Raw genomic sequence first — 23,870 nt, 5'->3', positions numbered from 1 at the left:
TTGTTATTAAAATTGACTAGTACAATTTTATATAATGCTTTCATGTGTGTATATACACAAACATCTGCAACAATTATCATATTACATGTATTTTTTTAAACAAGCAGCTTTTTCAACTCGTAGAAAACAGCTAGCTACATTTTGAAGTGCTGCATTTTGATTAAAGTGGGTCACCAACGCAGTAAGTGTAACAAAGCTCTTTTTTTGGGTTAAATAATACTCTTTCAATTCAGAACCTGGATTTTCCCCTGAGGCTAATATCCATATCATGCTGCAATCAATTGAACAGGGCAAAGGATAAGGTAGAACATCATTAAAATACTCCTTCTACAATGTTAAAACATTCTACATTGTGACATCATTAAAATACTCCTACTACAATGTTAAAACATTCTACATTGTGACATCATTAAAATACTCCTTCTACAATGTTAAAACATTCTACATTGTGACATTTCATTGATATCATGAAACAACTCCTTCATGTATGTATTTTCTGATGTTTGATCAGAGATCTTTTATCAGAGTATCTCTTGTCACATAAATCACAGCTATAAGGTTTCTCTCCTGTGTGTGTTCTCTGGTGTGAAGTCAGCTTGCTAGATGCAGGAAAACTCTTCCCACATTGATCACAGCTATAAGGCTTCTCTCCAGTGTGGGTTCTCTGGTGTACTATCAGGTTGTTTAGCTGAGTAAAACTCTTCCCACATTGATCACAGCTATAAGGTTTCTCTCCAGTGTGTGTTCTCTGGTGTAGAGTCAGATTGCCAGACCGAACAAAACTCTTCCCACATTGACCACAGCTATAAGATTTCTCTCCTGTGTGTGCTCTCTGGTGTAAAGTCAGAGAGCCAGATTGAACAAAACTCTTCCCACATTGACCACAGCTATAAGGTTTCTCTCCTGTGTGTATTCTCTGGTGTACAGTCAGAGAGCCAGATGTAGTACATCTCTTCCCACATTGACCACATCTATAAGGTTTCTCTCCTGTGTGTATTCTCTGGTGTAGAGTCAGAGAGCCAGATTGAACAAAACTCTTCCCACATTGACCACAGCTATAAGGTTTCTCTCCTGTGTGTATTCTCTGGTGTGATATCAGGCTGATTGACTGAGTAAAACTCTTCCCACATTGAACACAGCTATAAGGTTTCTCTCCTGTGTGTATTCTCTGGTGTAATGTCAGATGGCCAAATCGACTAAAACTCTTCTCACATTGACCACAGCTATACGATTTCTCTCCCGTGTGTGTTCTCTGATGAATTTTAATGCCTGATGAGGTGAATCTCTTCCCACAGTCAGAGCGGCAGTGAGTTCTCCTCCCTGTGGGTCTCTGCAGGTGTTTATTGAGGCGTTCTGATCTGGAGAGACTCTTCTCTACCTTGTCAGCATCATGAGGTTGTTGAGGCTCCCCAGAGGATCCACGATAGTCCCGTCTCTCTCCTGTGTGAACAACAAAGTCAGACAGATGATTAAAGGCCCACAACAGCGGTAATTCACTGTAAAAGGTGATGCCAACAGCATAGCCATGATGTTGTACAACAATTGATGTCTGTAATGAATGTTTAAATTATTTGACAATTGTCTTAAAATGAGCAACAAGTCATATTTTGTCTAAAATGTCACATTAGTAGTAACATCTAAGATTGTAGACTAGAAATAAGTTATTCATGTTGTTGAAACTCTAAGCAGTGTGGCAGAAGACTTTTGGTCTCCAATACAGGCCCCTTTCTGTGTTGCTAAAATTGCGGCACGAGGGCAATTTGGTTGCAGAAACTCCTCCATGCTAATGAGGAAACCACTAGTTATGGATGTAGTATATCTGGTAATGAGGAAACCACTAGTTATAGATGTAGTATATCTGGTAATGAGGAAACCACTAGTTATGGATGTAGTATATCTGCTAATGAGGAAACCACTAGTTATGGATGTAGTATATCTGGTAATGAGGAAACCACTAGTTATGGATGTAGTATATCTGGTAATGAGGAAACCACTAGTTATGAATGTAGTATATCTGGTAATGAGGAAACCACTAGTTATGGATGTAGTATATCTGGTCATGAGGAAACCACTAGTTATGGATGTAGTATATCTGGTAATGAGGATACCACTAGTTATGGATGTAGTATATCTGGTAATGAGGAAACCACTAGTTATGGATGTAGTATATCTGGTAATGAGGAAACCACTAGTTATGGATGTAGTATATCTGCTAATGAGGAAACCACTAGTTATAGATGTAGTATATCTGGTAATGAGGAAACCACTAGTTATGGATGTAGTATATCTGCCTGGAGCAAAAATGGTGAGCAAAGATTAGAGTTTTTCACAATGTATTCTGAATGGGGGAAAACTCAGAGGAGTAACCTCCATTTCCAGGTTGCTTATGAGTGCATTTCACACTACTTTGGATTATAATTGTAAGGCTCGTTTGAATGTCCTGCTTAATATAATGTTTGTGTCATCATCACAAATCAACCGCTTTGTATTTAAAAAACACTTCAACCAGTAAAATGCTCTTTGGCTAGCTTTTCCATCAGCCTGACAATGAGGGTTTGTACACTATTTGCCAAATTGGCCCATAACTTCCCCTAACAACAAATATACCTGTAATGAACGAAGAAGCACTTTGGTTGTTATTGCATGACATACATAGTGTACTCTAGGATCCATAACAACAACACAGACCTACTGTAGAACCCATAACTTCACCTAACAATAACAGACCTACTGTAGGACCCATAACTTAACCTAACAACAACATAGACCTACTGTAGGACCCATAACTTCATCTAACAACATAGACCTACTGTAGGACCCATAACTTCACCAAACAACAAATAAAGGAAAATAGCTCTGTGTGTTGTACAATAGCCTATCCATCAAGGAACAGTTCTCTACACATTATGAGCAAAGTATCTCTGTGTGCAAACAGACTAACGAGACCCGACAGTAAATCAAGCAGACAATAACATTATAAACATCAATTTGTTGGGGATGTTGGATTCAACGTGGAGCACGGCATAACTGTCTTTACCAGAGTAATGAATGAAGAAGCACTTTGGTTGTTGTTGCATGTCGTGATGTTTGTCATGTGACTGGCATTCAGAAAATGATTTCCTGGATCAGCTGATGATATTTGAACATGTGACTAACTAAACAGCTACAGTATTAAGAATGATGTGTAATTATTGAAGAACTGCGTTAATGACAGTATCCATTTGGGTGTTGTCAATAAAGTTAAGGTGGCTCTCGGTTAGAACCCTTGAATTTAACTCAAATGATTTGATTTGGAATTTCTGTGCCTATGAAAACTGTTTTCCCAGCGTAATATAAGGAAACTAAATGTTACGTAGGTAGAGTGCATTTCAGAGATCTGAATACAAAAAACTGTACTAACAGGACAATAACCTAAACCACAAGGCCAAATCTACACTGGAGGAGCTTACCAAGATGACATTGAATGTTCCTGAGTGGCCTAGTTACAGTTTGGACTTAAATCGTCTTTAAAATCTATGGAAAGACTTGAAAATTGCTTTCTAGCAATGATCAACAACCAACTTGACAGAACAGGAAGGATTTAAAAAAGAATAATGAATATTCACATGAAGATCAGTCTCCTATTGGATGACATCACGACTTCCCATCAAGCCAACTCCTTGAAGGCCTTACTATGACACCACTCACTCCTTCTAGTTTGCAGTTGTCTAAAAAAAAAAACTATTTTGCTCAAAACATTTATTTGTTTCCCTTTAGTGTGTTTATACTTTACTGTATTTATATATCACTTTCCAACGGGAAAAGTTAAAATCACTGGAGGACGTCATGAACAATTCATATTTATTTTTATCTTAACCTTTATTTAACCAGGTAGGCTCATTTACAACTGTGACCTGGCCAAGATAAAGCAAAGCAGTGCGACAAAAACAACACAGAGTTACACGTGGGATAAACAAACGTACAGTCAATAACACAATATAAACATCTATATACAGTGTGTGCAAATGGAGTAAGGAAGTAAGGCAATAAATAGGCCATAGTAGCAAAGTAATTACAATTTAGCATATTAACACTGGAGTGATAGATGTGCAAATGATGTGCAAGTAGAAATACTGGTGTGAGCAAAAAAAGTAAATAAAAACATGGGGATGAGGTAGGCAGTTGGATGGGCTATTTACAGATGGGCTGTGTACAGAGTCTAGTTACAGTAGGTTGTATCTCTCTAGGTCATGCCAGTAGGTTACAGTAGGTTGTATCTCTCTAGGTCCTGCCAGTAGACTACAGTAGGTTGTAACTCTGGGTCATGCCAGTAGGTTACAGTAGGTTGTATCTCTCTAGGTCATGCCAGTAGGTTACAGTAGGTTGTATCTCTCTAGGTCATGCCAGTAGACTACAGTAGGTTGTATCTCTCTAGGTCATGCCAGTAGACTACAGTAGGTTGTAACTCTGGGTCATGCCAGTAGGTTACAGTAGGTTGTGTCTCTCTAGGTCATGCCAGTAGGTTACAGTAGGTTGTAACGCTCTAGGTCATGCCAGTAGGCTACAGTAGGTTGTAACTCTCTAGGTCATGCCAGTAGGCTACAGTAGGTTGTATCTCTCTAGGTCATGCCAGTAGGCTACAGTAGGTTGTATCTCTCTAGGTCATGCCAGTAGGCTACAGTAGGTTGTAACTCTCTAGGTCATGCCAGTAGGTTACAGTAGATTGTATCCACGTGGAAACAATTATCAACCCAATGTGGAAAGTGTCGATTTTTGGTCAACAACAAAATGAATGGCTTATTTGCTACATGAGGTTTACTTGATCCAACAGAAGTTTCGTAATGCTTAAGTTGTTATGTGAACACGTGACATACCGACAACTTTGATAAAAACACTATAGGAGTTGTCTCCAGATCGCTATGCATATTCATGCTAGTAGCTTAGCATCTCTCTCCATTGAATACAGGTGGTGCATATTCATGCTAGTAGCTTAGCATCTCTCTCCATTGAATACAGGTGGTGCATATTCATGCTAGTAGTTTAGCATCTCTCTCCATTGAATACAGGCGGTTGACGACAACAACCCTCATAGAATATAAACAATAGATTACATTAATAAGATTAATCCACTTATCCAAAGACAGGATAGGCGGGAGCTAGACAACCCACAATGCCGCTTTGTGGACAATGACTCCCCTTGTTAGGGCGGAGAGACATCTTGTCAGTATATTCATAATCTTTGGTGTAGCCAACCCAACTCTCACATGGCACTATTGGGGGGCACGGTGTGTAGTAAAACATCACTACATGAAAATCAGTACATGCCGTGCCCCCCAGTCTGCGGTCAGCAGATAGACCCTTCTCAAATATATATGTTAAGTCACTTTTTGGAAACGGAACGGAGAAAACAAGGGGTAGCTTGCTCTCTACGTCGTCTGATTCTAGACATATCAGTCATCATCCTGGGCCCTCCGTTGAAGAGGTATTGACGAGCCAACTCCGAATATCCAAAGTTAAATACGAATTTAAGGCGGTACTTACTGGTGTTAATCAGATCTCCTATCTCCTCCTCTTCATCTTTCAATGTGACAGTAATCTCCCCTTCCTTCTTCACTCCAAAAACTGCATCCTCTTCTTTTACTGTAACATCATCCTCCTCTTTCACTCTGAACGCGTCTTCCTCCTCTTTCACTGTAACGTCTTTCTCTTCTTCTTTCACTGTAACAGCCTCACCCTCTACTTCTTGTTTTACTGTGACAACCTCTTCTTCCTCCTCCTCTTTCACGACAATGTTCTGCCCCAGAGCTTCTTTCTCCGTCCAGCAGACCGTATCCTCTTCTTTAACAAGAGGGGAGTAGTTTAGGGAGCTCATGTTCGGGGATGTTAGCTAGCTAGCTATCATTAGCGACTAGGCTAGTGCTAACTTAACCAGCCAGCTACTATAGCTGACTAATAAATAATAACGTAATATTATATTAAATAGGTTAACAAGTAGATACGAACTAAGTGTGTCGAAAACACAGTAGCTAATATACACCGAAAGCGTATAAATAGCTTGAATCTTACGGCTATGTTGGCTAGCAAGCTACCGGGGTGGTTGACGAGCTGTTTATGAAGAACCGTCCACTAGATTATACGTCACGCTGGCAGCGTCGCCTGAAAGACGCACATCGCCGTCTGCTGACTGGAGGGGAAACGCAGTTGAGGAATATATTCTATTTTCAGACAAAGATTATTTTACATGGATTTAATAAAATAATACTATTATATTGAGACATACAAAGACAGGAATGTGTTGATTGATTAGTGCAAATAAAAAATATTTACTACAGCACATTTAAGGCAGTTTCATTAAGTCAAACTAAATCTAAATAATTAGCAAGCGACTGTAGGTCCATACTGCTCCTACATGGTGTAACAATACATCATGTAGATGTATATAATGAACAGACTAGGTCTATACTGCTCCTACATGGTGTAACAATACATCATGTAGATGTATATAATGAACAGACTAGGTCTATACTGCTCCTACATGGTGTAACAATACATCATGTAGATGTATATAATGAACAGACTAGGTCTATACTGCTCCTACATGGTGTAACAATACATCATGTAGATTTACACTACCATTCAAAAGTTTGGGGTCACTTAGAAATGTCCTTGTTTTTTAAAGAAAATCTATTTTTTCATTTATTTACCTGTTTTTGCTTCGTCATTATGGGGTATTGTGACGTCATTATGGGGCAATGTGATGTCTTATGGGGAATTGTGATGTCATTATTGGGTATTGTGTAGATTGATGAGGGGAAAAATTATTGAATCAATTTTAGAAAAAGGCTGTAACGTAACAAAATGTGGAAAAAGTGAAGGGGTCTGAATGCTTTCCGAATGCATTCTCTATATAGGGGCAGTACTTAGTGACATCACTTCATGAAACAGGAGGTACAAATATATAACATAGATTCACAATATCAACATTCAATGTATCAAAATATATGACCAAGCTGGAAGTGGAAACACCAGCCCAGCCACAATCCTAGAGGTTCACTGATGATCAACCTCCTCCTTCACATCTGACTCCTGATGATCAACCTCCTCCTTCACATCTGACTCCTGATGATCAACCTCCTCCTTCACATCTGACTCCAGTGATCAATCCAGCGCGTCTTCTTTTTTGGGCAATCCCGATGGACGACGTCATCCAATAGGCCGTCATCACCACCACCGCCCACAAGTTAATTGTCATTCAGGTTATTAATGGGAAGTACATTAGCAATATGTCCTGTCTGGTAACTTGTCTCATTCAAAGGATTCACATTGGCAGGTGCACAGGGAGAAACCCCATTAAAAAAACTCATTTGATCTTAAACTGAGGAAACACTTTTGGAAGTCTTTAACTGCACCAAAGTCTGTGTCCTGTGATGTTGGGACAAATGATAGTCCCTTATTATACAAGAGACAAAATCCACAAATTCTACAGCACAACGGCAGAGTCATGTCTTCAGTGTAAAACTAACAATGACTCAATAATCCTTCTGGGAATGTTATGATGTCATAAAGGTATGGGCGGAGTTAGAAAGTTTGCTGTCAGAAGTACAGTTATACAATGTAAAATTACTTTTAATCTGTCTGTCTGTATATTTCAAGACATGGCATATGAGGATGCAGTGAGATACCCAATGGTTGGATGATACTTTTCTCATCAATCATCTTAAATACTTAATTAAATACTTATTAATTAAAACCTGGAAATCAACCAATCCTCTGTTGTTAATTCAATGGAAAGGTAAAATGCTTTATTATCTAAAAGTTGAAAGTGACGGAGAGAAATAAAATGGTGCTGATCATTTGAATCATTTGTCAATCATTTGAAATACTATACTTAAAAACTGTATATCAACCAATCCTCCATTGTTACCGCAATAGAAGGTCAAATGCTTTATTATCTAAAAATGTAAAGTGCTGGGCTACGGTGAGTAATAAAATGGTGCAGTTTGAGGCCATGTGGCGGACAGTGATGCAGGAGCTGGAGAAGGAGGTGTGTTCTAGTGGGTCTGGGCAGGTGTGATGTAGTTAATGGAGATGGAGGTGTGTTCTAGTGGGTCTGGGCAGGTGTGATGTAGTTAATGGAGATGGAGGTGTGTTCTAGTGGGTCTGGACAGGTGTGATGTAGTTAATGGAGATGGAGGTGTGTTCCAGTGGGTCTGGGCAGGTGTGATGTAGTTAATGGAGATGGGGGTGTGTTCTAGTGGGTCTGGGCAGGTCTGATGTAGTTAATGGAGATGGAGGTGTGTTCTAGTGGGTCTGGGCAGGTGTGATGTAGTTAATGGAGATGGGGGTGTGTTCTAGTGGGTCTGGGCAGGTGTGATGTAGGTAATGGAGATGGAGGTGTGTTCTAGTGGGTCTGGGCAGGTGTGATGTAGTTAATGGAGATGGAGGTGTGTTCTAGTGGGTCTGGGCAGGTGTGATGTAGTTAAAATAGATGGAGGTGTGTTCTAGTGGGTATGGGCAGGTGTGATGTAGTTAATGGAGATGGAGGTGTGTTCTAGTGGGTCTGGGCAGGTGTGATGTAGTTAATGGAGATGGAGGTGTGTTCTAGTGGGTCTGTGCAGGTGTGATGTAGTTAATGGAGGTGGAGGTGTGTTCTAGTGGATCTGGGCAGGTGTGATGTAGTTAATGGAGATGGAGGTGTGTTCTAGTGGGTCTGGGCAGGTGTGATGTAGTTAATGGAGATGGGGGTGTGTTCTAGTGGGTCTGGGCAGGTGTGATGTAGTTAATGGAGATGGAGATGTGTTCTAGTGGGTCTGGGCAGGTGTGATGTAGTTAATGGAGATGGAGGTGTGTTCTAGTGGGTCTGGGCAGGTGTGATGTAGTTAATGGAGATGGAGGTGTGTTCTAGTGGGTCTGGGCAGGTGTGATGTAGTTAATGGAGATGGAGGTGTGTTCTAGTGGGTCTGGGCAGGTGTGATGTAGTTAATGGAGATGGAGGTGTGTTCTAGTGGGTCTGGGCAGGTGTGATGTAGTTAATGGAGATGGAGGTGTGTTCTAGTGGGTCTGGGCAGGTGTGATGTAGTTAATGGAGATGGAGGTGTGTTCTAGTGGGTCTGGGCAGGTGTGATGTAGTTAATGGAGATGGAGGTGTGTTCTAGTGGGTCTGGACAGGTGTGATGTAGTTAATGGAGATGGAGGTGTGTTCTAGTGGGTCTGGGCAGGTGTGATGTAGTTAATGTTTGTATGATGTTGTTGTTTGTAAGTGTATGTTTATAAAATATCAAATAAAATATTAAAACATATGCAATACAAAGTTACACATCACTGTTCTATTTTTGGAGTTATTAAATTAAACCAATCAGAATTCAGAAGAATGCCAAAGTCAGGTGTGATGTAATATGGAGGACCAGCCTATTCCCTATGATGTTAACTACAACAGAAATAACTTCAAATGTAGAAATTCAAATTAAACCAATCGTTTGCGCTCATGACTTGAGTGATTAAAGTAAACCACAGTTTTGTAAATACATAACACCATCTAACCAAATATCAACAAATGTTATTAGCCAGCCAGCTAACATTAGCTATATGCAGTTATCTTAGCCAGCCAGCTAACATTAGCTATATGCAGTTATCTTAGCCAGCCAGCTAACATTAGCTATATGCAGTTATCTTAGCCAGCCAGCTAACGTTAGCTATATGCAGTTATCTTAGCCAGCCAGCTAACATTAGCTATATGCAGTTATCTTAGCCGGCCAGGTAACATTAGCTATATGCAGTTATCTTAGCCGGTCCAGCTAACATGAGCTATTTAGCCAACTAGCTATTAGCCTAACAAGCGTAGCCAACCAGCTAACGTTAGCTATTTAGCCAACTAGCTATTAGCCTAACAAGCGTAGCCAACCAGCTAAAGTTAGCTATTTAGCCAACTAGCTATTAGCCTAACCAGCTAACGTTAGCTATTTAGCCAACTAGCTATTTAGCCAACTAGCTATTAGCCTAACCAGCGTAGTCAACCAGCTAACGTTAGCTATTTAGCCAACTAGCTATTAGCCTAACCAGCGTAGCCAACCAGCTAACATTAGCTATTTAGCCAACTAGCTATTAGCCTAACCAGCGTAGCCAACCAGCTAACGTTAGCTATTTAGCCAACTAGCTATTAGCCTAACCAGCGTAGCCAACCAGCTAACGTTAGCTATTTAGCCAACTAGCTATTAGCCTAACCAGCGTAGCCAACCAGCTAACGTTAGCTATTTAGCCAACTAGCTATTAGCCTAACCAGCGTAGCCAACCAGCTAACGTTAGCTATTTAGCCAACTAGCTATTTAGCCAACTAGCTATTAGCCTAACCAGCGTAGTCAACCAGCTAACGTTAGCTATTTAGCCAACTAGCTATTAGCCTAACCAGCGTAGCCAACCAGCTAACGTTAGCTATTTAGCCAACTAGCTATTAGCCTAACCAGCGTAGCCAACCAGCTAACGTTAGCTATTTAGCCAACTAGCTATTAGCCTAACCAGCGTAGCCAACCAAACTAACAAAACCTAAACGTGTTTGCAGATCAAAAGATCGAGGACAACAGAATGATGGGAGAAAATAAACCTTCAGAAGTCATTGATCAATGCTGATAAAGTGACACACTGCTTCAATAATAATGAGTAGTTATTTATGATGTAAGGTGATTTGTAGATCAGTCAGTTGGCTGTCGCCTGCAGTGTCGAACCAAACCAAACCAATCAGGTGGTTGTTCGATTAAATTAATCTTCAGACGTCATTGATCACGTGCTGCTGATAAAGTGATACAGGCATCGGCACACTGCTTTGAAGTTTAATGCTTTCAAAGCCTCGTACCTCCGGTATCAAACATAACATCCCCATCGAAAAGTTGACAATACATAAAGGAGCAAGCAGGTTGATTTCCTCTGTCATTTTGAGCCCACGGCAAGAAGTCACCAGAGCCCACCGTGCTAACGGGTTCCCACTAGATAACACAACCACACAGTGCATGAAAAGCATGAGGTGAAGCTTGAGCTAGATATCAACCTATCGAGCTAGTGTGACCTTCCTGGTCTCTCAAGTCAGTGAGTCAACACAGGAAGGAGCAATGGATGGATAGTTCATTTATTTCCAAAGCTGCAATGATGGGACACACACAGTATGGATGAATGATCAGTAGTGACGGGATATAAATAGCACGCCCACAGCAATTCTACATTAATCTGCCCTATAATATACTAACAAAAAACAATTGAAATGTCTATCAAAGTTATTGAGATCGTAGAGTGGATTCCTAATAATTTCTAATTTACTATAATAAATGAAGCAATTGTTTACATGTGTCTCATATTCACTACATCAGAATAAACTGTCATCCATTTTACTAACAAAATATATCAAATATACCTGGGAAATGACTCGATGTCCCCCTCTGGTGGCGAGGAAGTATAATACACCTAAACTAACAAAACCGGGCTAATAAACAGGCTGGTGTTCATGAATTTAAAAAACATATACTCTATACATTTGTCATAAATGACCTGCATTGATGAGACACACAGTGTGGATGAATGATCAGTAGTCGACACGGTAAAAATACCACTCCTAAAGAAGATGCATTTTCCAGTTAGATACCAACTTGAAAGAGGGAACTTTAGCATAAAACCCACATTGAAACTGAGATTTGGCAAATAACATATAAAGAGAGGCTTATTTGACACCAAACCAACAACAGTAGTTACTAAAACATAAATTGCTAATGTATGATTTAAAAGGTGGATTTTATGATGTAATGTCAACTTTATATATTTCTATCCCGGGACTATTCAATTTTGAACTCACCCACAGAGCAATTCTCCATAAATCTGCTGTGGATTACCCAGAATCCCGAAATTAATTAATACATATGTGATAATTCAAAAACATAACTGGTTGTGCTTATAGGGAACCAGATCCTGAACACAACTAAGTTACTAAGTCTTTAACCACACTGTATTGTTATATTGTTATTGTTACATTATAATATATATTTTACGTCACACTAGCGTCATTGTTTTAAAGTCGCACATCTCCATCGCAGTCAGAGGTTCAGACTGAGCGTTACCCACTCCAGTCAGCTGATGGCGGTGTGCGATTTTAAGGCAATGCTGTTAGTGTGACGTATAATCTAGTGGACGGAATGCAATGCTGTTAGTGTGACGTATAATCTAGTGGACGGAACGCTTCTTTCAGCAGCAGCAACAGTTAGTCCCCCACCTCGGTAGCTTGCTAGCCAAAATAGCCGAACCAATAAAGCTCTTTAGACGCTTTAGTGTATATTAGCCACTGTATTTTAAACCCTTGTCTGTCGTCTAGTTAGTTAGTTATCCTATTTCATTTCATATTTACGGTGTTGTTATTATTCAGCTGGCGGGCTGGTTAAGTTAGCATTAGCCTAGCTAGCTAACATCTCCGACCATGAGTTCACTAAATTACTCTCTTCCTGCTGAAGAAGAGACGGTCTGCTGGACGGAGAAAGAAGCTCTCATCAAAGAGGAGGAGGAAGAGAAGGATGTTACAATACAAAAACAAGTAGAGGGTGAGGCTGTTACAGGGAAAGAAGAAGATAAAGACGTTTCAGTGAAAGAAGAGGAAGACGTTACAGTGAAAGAAGAGGCGTTCAGAGTGAAAGAGGAGGAGGGTGTTACAGTAAAAGATGAGGAGGATTCAGTTTTTGAAGTGAAAGCGGAGGATGGGGAGATTACGGTCTCATCGGAAGAGGAGGAGGAGGAAACTGGATATCTGGGCCCGATTTCCCAAACGCAATTTAAGGCATCCAGTGGTTCTAAAGATGAACTTAGCCATAAGATGGTTTTGAGAAACCGGGCCGTGATTACCACTGGTAAGTACTGTCTTAAAAACAGAGGCACAAACTCTGCAGTTGTTGAACTGATGTTTGGTGTTAAAGGGGAAATCGACAATTGCTACATCCATATTTTGACTTTTAAATTATTTATTTATAGCCATTGATTCTTGAAGAATATAACACATGCCTCATGAGCGTAGTTCAACTGTTGTACCCCATCAGATCCCAAAATAAGCTTTTTTTACTCCAATGTTTAGAAACAATGTAAATCAACAGCCTCAACATGGTTAAAACTATAATGTTGATATCATGGATGGTCAGTCCTTGCATCCATAGGTCTGTCTATGAATTTGAGAGTAGTTACATTTCTCCAGCCCCATCATCTTATTACCAAAACAGTGGTGGAATTACAGCTTTGTTATTGGTTGAACTGCAGATTGGTTGATTGATGTGTGGCTTTTTTAAAGGGACAACCTAGTATTTAAACAGCAACAAAATGGCTGGCAAGAGACTTGGTTTGGTAAACAGTTGAGGGATGGGGCTGGAGAAATGTAACCACTCTCAAATTCATAGAGAAAGCTATTGTAGCAACCGTAACCCAACACCTAGGGACCTAGTCAAGAATTTCAGACATCTTGGCATAACAGTTATAAGGTGTTGGCTTGAGAGTCGCTGGACCCAGGTTTGAGTCCAGCTCAGGACAACCCCCTGAATTCACTACACTATGAATACAAGGACTGGCCATCCATGATGTCATAATAATAGTTTAACCAGGTTTCTAGGATATATAGTATATTCTAGAATTAATCCATGATGTCATAATGATAGTGTAACCAGGTTTCTAGGATATATAGTATATTCTAGAATTCATCCATGATGTCATAGTGATAGTTTAACCATTAAAGGCAAGACATACCTAGATTCAATTACATTCATGAATTGGTTTGAAACCATAAACCCTTCTCAATTTGGTGCCTTGTCGGATTTGTAAAAAATGGTTTGTCATGAAACACTTATTTATTTATTTAAATGTAACCTTTATTTATTTAAATGTAACCTTTGTCCGGTTGTGATACAGCCCGGATTTGATCCAGGGTTTCTTTAGTGACGCCTCAAGCACTGAGATGCAGTGTCCGCTGCGCCACTCGGGAGCCATAAAATCATGTTCTAGTGCTGTCCCCAACTAAAATACATCTTGGTCAACCAAGAGTCATCTGTTCTTTCTACCAATCTCCCCATGTGTTTTTATAAAATCTGTATGTACTGAACTTGTCTGATGCTTTAAGCACGCTGTTTGATTAAATAAATAAGACACAAATGACAAGAGGGAGCCGGTCGTCAACACAACCCGACCAGAGGGAGCCGGTCGTCAACACAACCCGACCAGAGGGAGCCGGTCGTCAACACAACCCGACCAGAGGGAGCCGGTCGTCAACACAACCCGACCAGAGGGAGCCGGTCGTCAACACAACCCGACCAGAGGGAGCCGGTCGTCAACACAACCCGACCAGAGGGAGCCGGTCGTCAACACAACCCGACCAGAGGGAGCCGGTCGTCAACACAACCCGACCAGAGGGAGCCGGTCGTCAACACTACCCGACCAGAGGGAGCCCCCCTCTGCTGTGTGATTTCTACCAATCTGTGTGCCAGTTATGATTTTCATATGCACATTTTCGTGGAACAGTTTCATTTAATTTATAATAGTATCTCAAAATTATTGTCTGTGATTAATCTACATTCTATCTAAATCTAAATGAAAATGATACAAATCTAAGAGTAACTTTTATTGCCATTGCCAACTATGTAAAAAAAAATAGCCTACATAAAGCCAACAATAGAAAATATTGTTGTATTGTAATACCTGCCAGTCTGCACAGCGCGATATCAACCCTGAGCATATCAGACTGTTTTTCTCCACTACATCACCGTATTCCTGCCGTAAGCTCTGGACCATTACACCGGATAATCGCAGCTGGCTAGCTGCTACCGAGTGGCCCAGCCCCGAAGCTAGCCTTGAGCCAGGCCCATCTCCCAGCCTGCTCAGTGGACCCTATGATCACTCGGCTACACAGCTGATGTCTCCCAGACTCTTCACTAAGACGACTAGAAGCCACTACATCACCGGATTCCTGCCGTAAGCTCTGGACCTTTGCACCGGATTGGCTATAGTGGCTAACGCCCTTGTCCCGAAGCTAGCACCAGTTAGCCTCGATCCAGGTGCATCTCCCGGCTAGCAAACAAATAACTCCAGCTACAATACCTATTTTGCCAATTGGCCTGGACCCTTTGTCGACACAGAGCCCCGCCGATCCATCACGACTGGTCTGCCGACTCAATTCCGTCAGATGTGCCCTCAACCGGCCTTTGCCAGACGTCGGTGACACCCTTGTCCCGAAGCTAGCACTAGTTAGCCTCGACCCAGGCGCGGCTCCCGGCTAGCATAGTAACGACTACCTAACGGCTTCCCTGGTTCATATATTGCTGTTCACTGGACCCTATGATCACTTGGCTACATAGCTGATGCCTGCTGGACTGTTCATTTATCACGGTTCTCCATTTTGTTTATCTGTCAGCCCCAGCCTCGAACTCAGGCCCAGTGTGTATTTAACTGACCCTCTCTGCCCATTCATTGCCATTTTACCTGTTGTTGTCTTAGCTGATTAACTGTTTCTTACCCGTTGTTGTCTTAGCTAGCTCTCCCAATCAACACCTGTGATTGCTTTATGCCTCGCTTTATGTCTCTCTAATGTCAATATGCCTTGTATACTGTTGTTTAGGGTAGTTATCATTGTTTTGTTTTGCTGCGTAGCCCCTAGTCCCACTCAACATGCCTCAGAGAACTCTTTTGTCCCACTTCCCACACATGCGGTGACCTCACCTAGCATAACTGGTGCCTCCAGAGATGCAACCTCTTATCGTCACTCAGTGCCTAGGTTTATCTCCACTGTACCCGCACACTACCATACCCCTGTCTGTACATTATGCCTTGCATCTATCCTACCACACCCAGAAATCTGCTCCTTTTATTCTCTGTTCCCAAAGCACTAGACGACCAGTACTGATAGCCTTTAGCCGTACCCTCATCCTACTCCTCTGTTCCTCGGGTGATGTAGAGGTGAACCCAGGCCCTGTGTGTTCCCAGGCGCTCTCATTTGTTGACTTTCTGTAACCATAAAAGCTTTGGTTTCATGCATGTTAACATCAGAAGCCTCCTCCCTAAGTTTGTTATACTCACTGCTTTAGCACACTCCAACCTTGATGTCCTTGCCGTGTCTGAATCCTGGCTTTGGAAGGCCACCAAAAATTCAGAAATTTCCAGCCCCATCTACAACATTTTCCGTCAAAATAGAACTGCCAAAGGGGGAGGAGTTGCAATCTACTGCAGAGATGGCCTGCAAAGTTGTATCATGCTTTCCAGGTCTAAACCCAAACAGTTCGAGCTTCTAATTTTAAAAATGAATCTCTCCATAAATAAGTCTCTCAATGTTGCCGCCTGTTATAGACCCCCCTCAGTTCCCAGCTGTGCCCTGGACACCATATGTGAATTGATTGGCCCCATCTATCTTCAGTTTGTTCTGTTAGGTGACCTAAACTGGGATATGCTTAACCTCTCTAGGAGGTGTGGGACGCTACCGTCCCACCTGGCCAACATCCAGTGAAATTGCAGAGCGCCAAATTCAAAAACAGAAATACTCATTATAAAAATGCATAAAACATACAAGTGTTATACATCAGTTTAAAGATGAACAGTTACCAGCCAAGTAGAGGAGTTACACAAGTCAGAAATAGCAATAAAACTAATCACTTACCTTTGATGAGCTTCATATCGTTCCACTCACAAGACTCCCATTTACTCAATAAATGTTAGTTTTGTTCGATAAAGTCTCTCTTTATATCCAAAAACCTCAGTTTTGTTCAGTAATCCACAGGCTCAAAGGCAATCACAACATCCAGACAAAAAATCTGAATAGTATCAGTAAAGTTCGTAGAAACATGTCAAACGATGTTTATAATCAATCCTCAGGTTGTTTTTAGCCTAAATAATAGATAACATTTCAAAGGTAAACAAGAACGGCGCATTCTGGGACACTGAATGGTTCACTCATTCGGAGTGGTCTTAGTCTGTCAATTTTCAGAATACAAGCCTGAAACAATTTTTAAAGACAGTTGACATCTAGTGGAAGCCATAGGAAGTGCAATTTGAGTCCTAAGTCAATGGAATCTGTATAGGCAGTCAATGGAAAACTACAAAAATATAAAAATCCCACTTCCTGGATGGATGTTTCTCAGGTTTTCGCCTGTCATATCAGTTCTGTTATACTCACAGACATTATTTTAACAGTTTTGGAAACTTTAGAGTGTTTTCTGTCCAAATCTACCAAGTTTACTTTGGGCACGCTTTTCATCCGGAGGTGAAAATAGCGCCCCCTACCCTAGTGAGGTTAACACCCCCGCCGTCCTACAATCCAAGCTAGATGCCCTCAATCTCACACAAATGATCAAGGAACCCACCAGGTACAACCCTAAATCCGTTAACATGGGCACCCTCATAGATATTATCCTGACCAACTTGCCCTCCAAATACACCTCTGCTGTTTTCAATCAGGATCTCAGCGATCATTGCCTGCATCCGTTATGGGTCCGCGGTCAAACGACCAGCCCTCATCACTGTCAAACGCTCCCTAAAACACTTGTGCAAGCATTTCTAATCGACCTGGCCCGGGTATCCTGGAAGGATATTGACCTCATCCTGTCAGTAGGGGATGCCTGGTTGTTTTTTAATTGTAATTCCCTCACCACCTTAAATAAGCATGCCCCTTAAAAATGTAGAACTAAGAACAGATATAGCCCTTGGTTCACTCCAGACCTGACTGCCCTCGACCAGCACAAAAACATCCTGTGGCGTACTGCACTAACATCAAATAGTCCCCGCGATATGCAACTTTTCAGAGAAGTCAGGAACCAATACACACAGTCAGTTAGGAAAGCAAAGGCTAGCTTTTTCAAACAGAAATTTGCATCCTGTAGCTCTAACTCCAAAAAGTTTTGGGACACTGTAAAGTCCATGGAGAACAAGATTCCTAAAGATTGGAAAGCTGCCACGGTCATCCCCCTCTTCAAAGGGGGTGACACTCTAGACCCAAACTATTACAGACCTATATCCATCCTGCCCTGCCGTTCTAAAGTCTTTGAAAGTCAAGTTAACAAACAGATCACTGACCATTTTGAATCCCACCGTACCTTCTCCGCTGTGCAATCCAGTTTCCGAGCTGGTCACGGGTGCACCTCAGCCACGCTCAAGGTACTAAACGATATCATAACCGCCATTGATAAAAGGCAGTACTGTGCAGCCGTCTTCATCGACCTGGCCAAGGCTTTCGACTCTGTCAATCACCGTATTCTTATCGGCAGACTCAATAGCCTTGGTTTCTAAAATGACCGACTCGCCTGGTTTACCAACTACGTCTCAGACAGAGTTCAGCGTGTCAAATCGGAGGACCTGTTGTCTGTACCTCTGGCAGTCTCTATGGGGGTACCACAGGGTTCAATTCTCGGACCGACTCCTTTCTCTGTAAATACCAACGATATTGCTCTTGCTGCGGGTGATTCCTTGATCCACCTCTACGCAGACGACACCATTCTGTATACATCTGGCCCTTCTTTGGACACTGTGTTAACAAACCTCCAAACGTGCTTCAATGCCATACAACACTCCATCCGTGGCCTCCAACTGCTCTTAAACGCTAGTAAAACTAAATGTATGCTCTTCAACCTATCGCTGCCTCCCCCCGTCCAGCATCACTACGATTCTGACTTAGGTATTTATAGTTGTCCACATATTCTATGTGTCTGGCTAGACTGTAAACTCTCCTTCCAGACTCACATTAAGCATCTCCAATCCAAAATTAAATCTAGAATCGGCTTCCTATTTTGCAACAAAGCGTCCTTCACTCACGCTGCCAAACATACCCTCGTAAAACTGACTATTCTACCGATCCTTGACTTCGGTGATGTCATTTTCAAAATAGCCTCCAACACTCTACTCAGCAAACTGGATGCAGTCTATCACAGTGCCATTTGTTTTGTCACCAAACCCCATATACCACCCACCACTGCGACCTGTATGCTCTCGTCGGCTGGCCCTCACTACATATTCGTCGCCAAACCCACTGGCTCCAGGTCATCTATAAGTCTTTGCTAGGCCGCCTTAACTCAGCTCACTGGTCACCATAGCAACACCCACCCATAGTGCGCGCTCCAGGACGTTTATCTCACTGGTCATCCCCAAAGCCAACATCTACTTTGGCCGCCCTTCCTTACAGTTCTCTGCTGCCAATAACTGGAACGAATTGCAAAAATCGCTGAAGTAGGAGACATATGGGCAGCTGTACACAGCCCATCTGTAAATAGCCCATCTAACTACCTACCTCATCCCCATGTTTTTATTTACTTTTTTTGCTCTTTTGCACACCAGTAATTCTACTTGCACATCATCATCTGCACATCTATCACTCCAGTGTTAATTTGCTAAATTGTAATTACTTTGCTACTATGGCCTATTTATTGCCTTAACTCCTTACTCCATTTGCGCACACTGTATATAGATTTTTCTATTGTGTTATTGACTACTTTTGTTTATCCCACGTGTAACTATGTTGTTTTTTTGTCGGTCTGCTTTGCTATATATATGAGAAATATACAAATAAAATCTTTACTTTATTGACAACACCCAAATGGATACTGTCATTAACGTGGTTCTTCAATAATTACTTATAATTCTTCAAACATATTAAACAGGACATTCAAACGAGCCTTACAATTATAATCCAAAGTAGTGTGAAATGCACTCATAATCAACCTGGAAATAGAGGTTACTCCCCTGAGTTTTCCCCCATTCACATTCAGAATACATTGTGAAAAACTAAAAGCTTTGCTCACCATTTTTGCTCCAGGCAGATATACTACATCCATAACTTGTGGTTTCTTCATTAGCAGATATACTACATCCATTACTATCGGTTTCCTCATTACCAGATATACTACATCCATAACTAGTGGTTTCCTCATTACCAGATATACTGCATCCTCATTAGCAGGGAGGTGTTTCTGCAATCAAATTGTGTGCGCATCGCCCTCCTGCCGCAATTTTAGCAAACACAGAAAGGGGCCTATATTGGAGACCAAAAGTCATCTGACACACTGCTTATAGTTTCAACAACATGAATAACTTATTTATAGTCTACAATCATTGATGTTAATACTAAAATATGACTATTCTTGCTCATTTTAAGACAATATTTAAATAATTTTTACATTCATTACAGACATCAATTGTTGTACAACATCATGGCTACGCTGTTGGCATCACCTTTTTACAGTGGATTTCCAGTGTTGTGGGCCTTTAATCATCTGACTTTGTTGTTCACACAGGAGAGATACGGGACAGTCGTGGATCCTCTGGGGAGCCTCAACAACCTCATGATGCTGACGAGGCAGAGAAGAGTCTCTCCAGATCAGAACGCCTCAATAAACACCTGCAGAGATCCACAGGGAAGAGAACTCACTGCTGCTCTGACTGTGGGAAGAGATTCACCTCATCAGGCATTAAAATTCATCAAAGGATCCACACAGGAGAGAAACATTATAGCTGTGATCAATGTGGGAAGAGTTTTACTACATTTGACTCTCTGACAGTACATCAGAAAATACACACAGGAAAGAAACCTTATAGCTGTGTTCAATGTGGGATGAGTTTTAAAGCATCTAGCAATCTGACTACACACCAGAGAACACACACAGGAGATAAACCTTATAGCTGTGATCAATGTGGGAAGAGTTTTACTACATTTGACTCTCTGACAGTACACCAGAAAATACACACAGGAGAGAAACCTTATAGCTGTGATCAATGTGGGAAGAGTTTTACTACATCTAGCTATCTGACAGTACACCAGAGACTACACACAGGAGAGAAACCTTATAGCTGTGTTCAATGTGGGAAGAGTTTTACTGCATCTAGCAATCTGACAGTACACCAGAGAACACACACAGGAGAGAAACCTTATAGCTGTGATCAATGTGGGAAGAGTTTTGTTACGTCTAGAAATCTGACTATACACCAGAGAACACACACAGGAGAGAAATTATATATTTGTGATGAATGTGGGAAGAGTTTTACAACTTCTGGCTATCTGACAGTGCACCAGAGAAGACACACGGGATATAAACCTTATAGCTGTGGTCAATGTGGGAAGAGTTTTTGTCAATCTAGTGATCTGACAGTGCACCAGAGAACACACACAGGAGAGAAATCGTATAACTGTGATCAATGTGGGAAGAGTTTTACTACATCTGGCTCTCTGACTTTACACCAGAGAACACACACAGGAGAGAAACCTTATAGCTGTGGTCAATGTGGGAAGAGTTTTTGTCAATCTAGTGATCTGACAGTGCACCAGAGAACACACACAGGAGAGAAAACGTATAGCTGTGATCAATGTGGGAAGAGTTTTACTACATCTGGCTCTCTGACTTTACACCAGAGAACACACACAGGAGAGAAATCTTATAGCTGTAATCAATGTGTGAAGAGTTTTGTTACATCTGGGCAGCTGAATGTACACCAGAGAAAACACACATTATAGAAATCTTATAGCTGTGATCAATGTGGGAAGAGTTTTACTCAGTCAAACAACACCAGAGAACACACACAGGAGAGAAACCTCTTAGCTGTGACCAGAGGTAATCTGATAAAAGATCTCTGACTAAACATCAGAAAATACATGAAGCAGTTGTTTCATGATGTCAATTAATTAATTTAACATTGTAGTAGGAGTATTTTAATGATGTCACAATGTAGAATCTTTTAACATTGTAGTAGGAGTATTTTAATGATGTCACAATGTAGAACCCTAAACGTTTGTCCCCTGTTCTATTGATTTCAACATGATATGGATATTAGCCTCAGGGGGAAAATACCAGGCTCTGAATTGGAAGAGTACTATTTATGAGATTTAGTAAGTACACATTATTCCCAGATTCCGTGTGGTTTTTGAGCTGTTAGTTTTAACAGGACGTGCAACCTCATCTCCCTCCTGTCGCACAAATGATTTTAGCATGATATCGATTAGTTATGACAAATTAGTGTTGCGTTCCTTTGTTTAGCGACCCCTACATATAAATGCATTCCAACATCACGTACAACCTGATTTCCCCCCTAATCGATATCAGTGATTTATTGCTACTTGTCAAAACAACACTGTTTCTGGTGCTTGTGCAGTTTATAAGGAGCTTGTTTAAAAAAATACAAGAAATATGATTATTGTGGCAGATGTTTGTGTAAATAGCACATGTTATGTTTAGGTTTTCAATTTATCCCAAACTGTTTCTGCATATTGGTTATTGATTTGGACATGTTAAAACTGTGTTTTGACATTGAGGCTATCCCACCTAGCACAATGTAATTGAAAAGTCATTGAAAATAAGACTATGCAATAAAATATATTTTTTAACATTTTTTATTATACCATGCCTTACCATTAAGTGAATTATTGACAATACATATTATCAAAGGGGTGTACATTTGGTTTTGGTAATTCATGTTTACAATTCATGTAACTTTTAGTAATCATAATTATTTATGCAATCAACTGACAATTTTCGGGTATAATTATATTGACATTGTTGCCCTTCTTTTAGAATAGCAGGGTTAATTCTCAGATGTGACAACCCAAATGTACTAGAGCATGATATTGGGGACTGGGCCCCGATCCAACAACATGCCTATCGAGTGAACTCTGAAAAGAGAGAGAAGCTCCGCAGTGAGGTGGAAAGTTACTATGGTTATTGCAGGAGTTTCCTCTTGAAATCAGACATGTCCGTGTTAAGGACAACTTGGTTGCTGATTGTTTCAAGGGTGGGCAGCCATAGTTTTGCGTTTAGCCATTGCGTTGCCATGGATCAATTTATTTTGACTGCACGTTTTTCCGTATTGGAGATGAGTTTTGTTTGGGCTCGATGTGCCCTCAACTTACCTTTGCCAGACGTCGGTGATGCCCTTGTCCCGAAGCTAGCACCAGTTAGCCTCGACCCAGGCGCATCTCCCGGTTAGCATAGTAATGACTACCTAACGGCTTCCCTGGTACATATATTGCTGTTCACTGGACCCTATGATCACTTGGCTATGACTGCTGGACTGTTCATTCATCACGGTACTCCATTTTGTTTATCTGTCGTCCCCAGCCTCGAACTCAGGCCCAGTGTGTAGTTAACTGACCCTCTCTGCCCATTCATTGCCATTTTACCTGTTGTTGTCTTAGCTGATTAACTGTTGTCTTACCCGTTGTTGTCTTAGCTAGCTCTCCCAATCAACACCTGTGATTGCTTTATGCCTCGCTTTATGTCTCTCTATGTCTCTCTAATGTCAATATGCCTTGTATACTGTTGTTTAGGATAGTTATCATTGTTTTGTTTTACTGCGGAGCCCCTAGTCCCACTCAACATGCCTCAGAGAACTCTTTTGTCCCACCTCCCACACATGCGGTGACCTCACCTAGCATAACTGGTGCCTCCAGAGATCCAACCTCTCTTATCGTCATTCAATGCCTAGGTTTACCTCCACTGTACCCGCACCCTACTATACCCCTGTCTGTACATTATGCCTTGAATCTATCCTACCACGCCCAGAAATCTGCTCCTTTTATTCTCTGTTCCCAACGCACTAGACGACCAGTTCTGATATCCTTTAGCCGTACCCTCATCCTACTCCTCTGTTCCTCGGGTGATGTAGAGGTTAACCCAGGCCCTGTGTGTCCCCAGGCGCTCTCATTTGTTGACTTCTGTAACCGTAAAAGCCTTGGTTTCATGCATGTTAACATCAGAAGCCTCCTCCCTCAGTTTGTTTTACTCACTGCTTCAGCACACTCTGTCAACCTTGATGTCTTTGCCATGTCTGAATCCTGGCTTTGGAAGGCCACCAAAAATTCTGAAATTTCCATCCCGAACTACAACATTTTCCGTCAAGATAGAACTGCCAAAGGGGGAGGAGTTGCAATC

The 23,870-nt window shown here is 41.3% G+C and overlaps 2 protein-coding genes across 3 annotated transcripts in view; one reads left to right on the top strand and one right to left on the bottom strand.

Annotated features, from left to right (window-relative positions):
* The window catches only part of LOC129844133 (zinc finger protein 501-like), a 37,442-nt gene continuing 13,572 nt past the window's right edge, over window positions 1–23,870 (bottom strand). The window contains exons 1-2 of one of the 2 annotated variants that reach the window (XM_055912541.1): window positions 5,521–6,076; window positions 1–1,440 (exon numbers count right to left, since the gene is read on the bottom strand). In XM_055912541.1, the coding sequence (XP_055768516.1) occupies window positions 482–1,440; window positions 5,521–5,851 (1,290 nt within the window). In that variant the 5' untranslated portion in view covers window positions 5,852–6,076 and the 3' untranslated portion in view covers window positions 1–481. Of the gene's footprint in view, window positions 1,441–5,520; window positions 6,077–23,870 lie in introns of those variants that run through there. The other variant, XM_055912540.1, reaches the window with a different exon arrangement.
* Window positions 12,177–22,820, top strand: LOC129844131 (zinc finger protein ZFP2-like). Its single transcript, XM_055912538.1, has 2 exons — window positions 12,177–12,851; window positions 20,247–22,820. The coding sequence occupies exons 1-2, from the start codon at window positions 12,428–12,430 to the stop codon at window positions 21,458–21,460; spliced, it is 1,638 nt and encodes a 545-aa protein (XP_055768513.1). The 5' UTR covers window positions 12,177–12,427; the 3' UTR covers window positions 21,461–22,820.

This window comes from Salvelinus fontinalis, unplaced genomic scaffold (genome assembly GCF_029448725.1).
Source record: "Salvelinus fontinalis isolate EN_2023a unplaced genomic scaffold, ASM2944872v1 scaffold_0178, whole genome shotgun sequence".
In the NCBI taxonomy this organism is placed as follows: domain Eukaryota; kingdom Metazoa; phylum Chordata; class Actinopteri; order Salmoniformes; family Salmonidae; genus Salvelinus; species Salvelinus fontinalis.
Note: the sequence above shows the minus strand (reverse complement) of the source record. Positions and strands in the feature narration are given on the sequence as shown.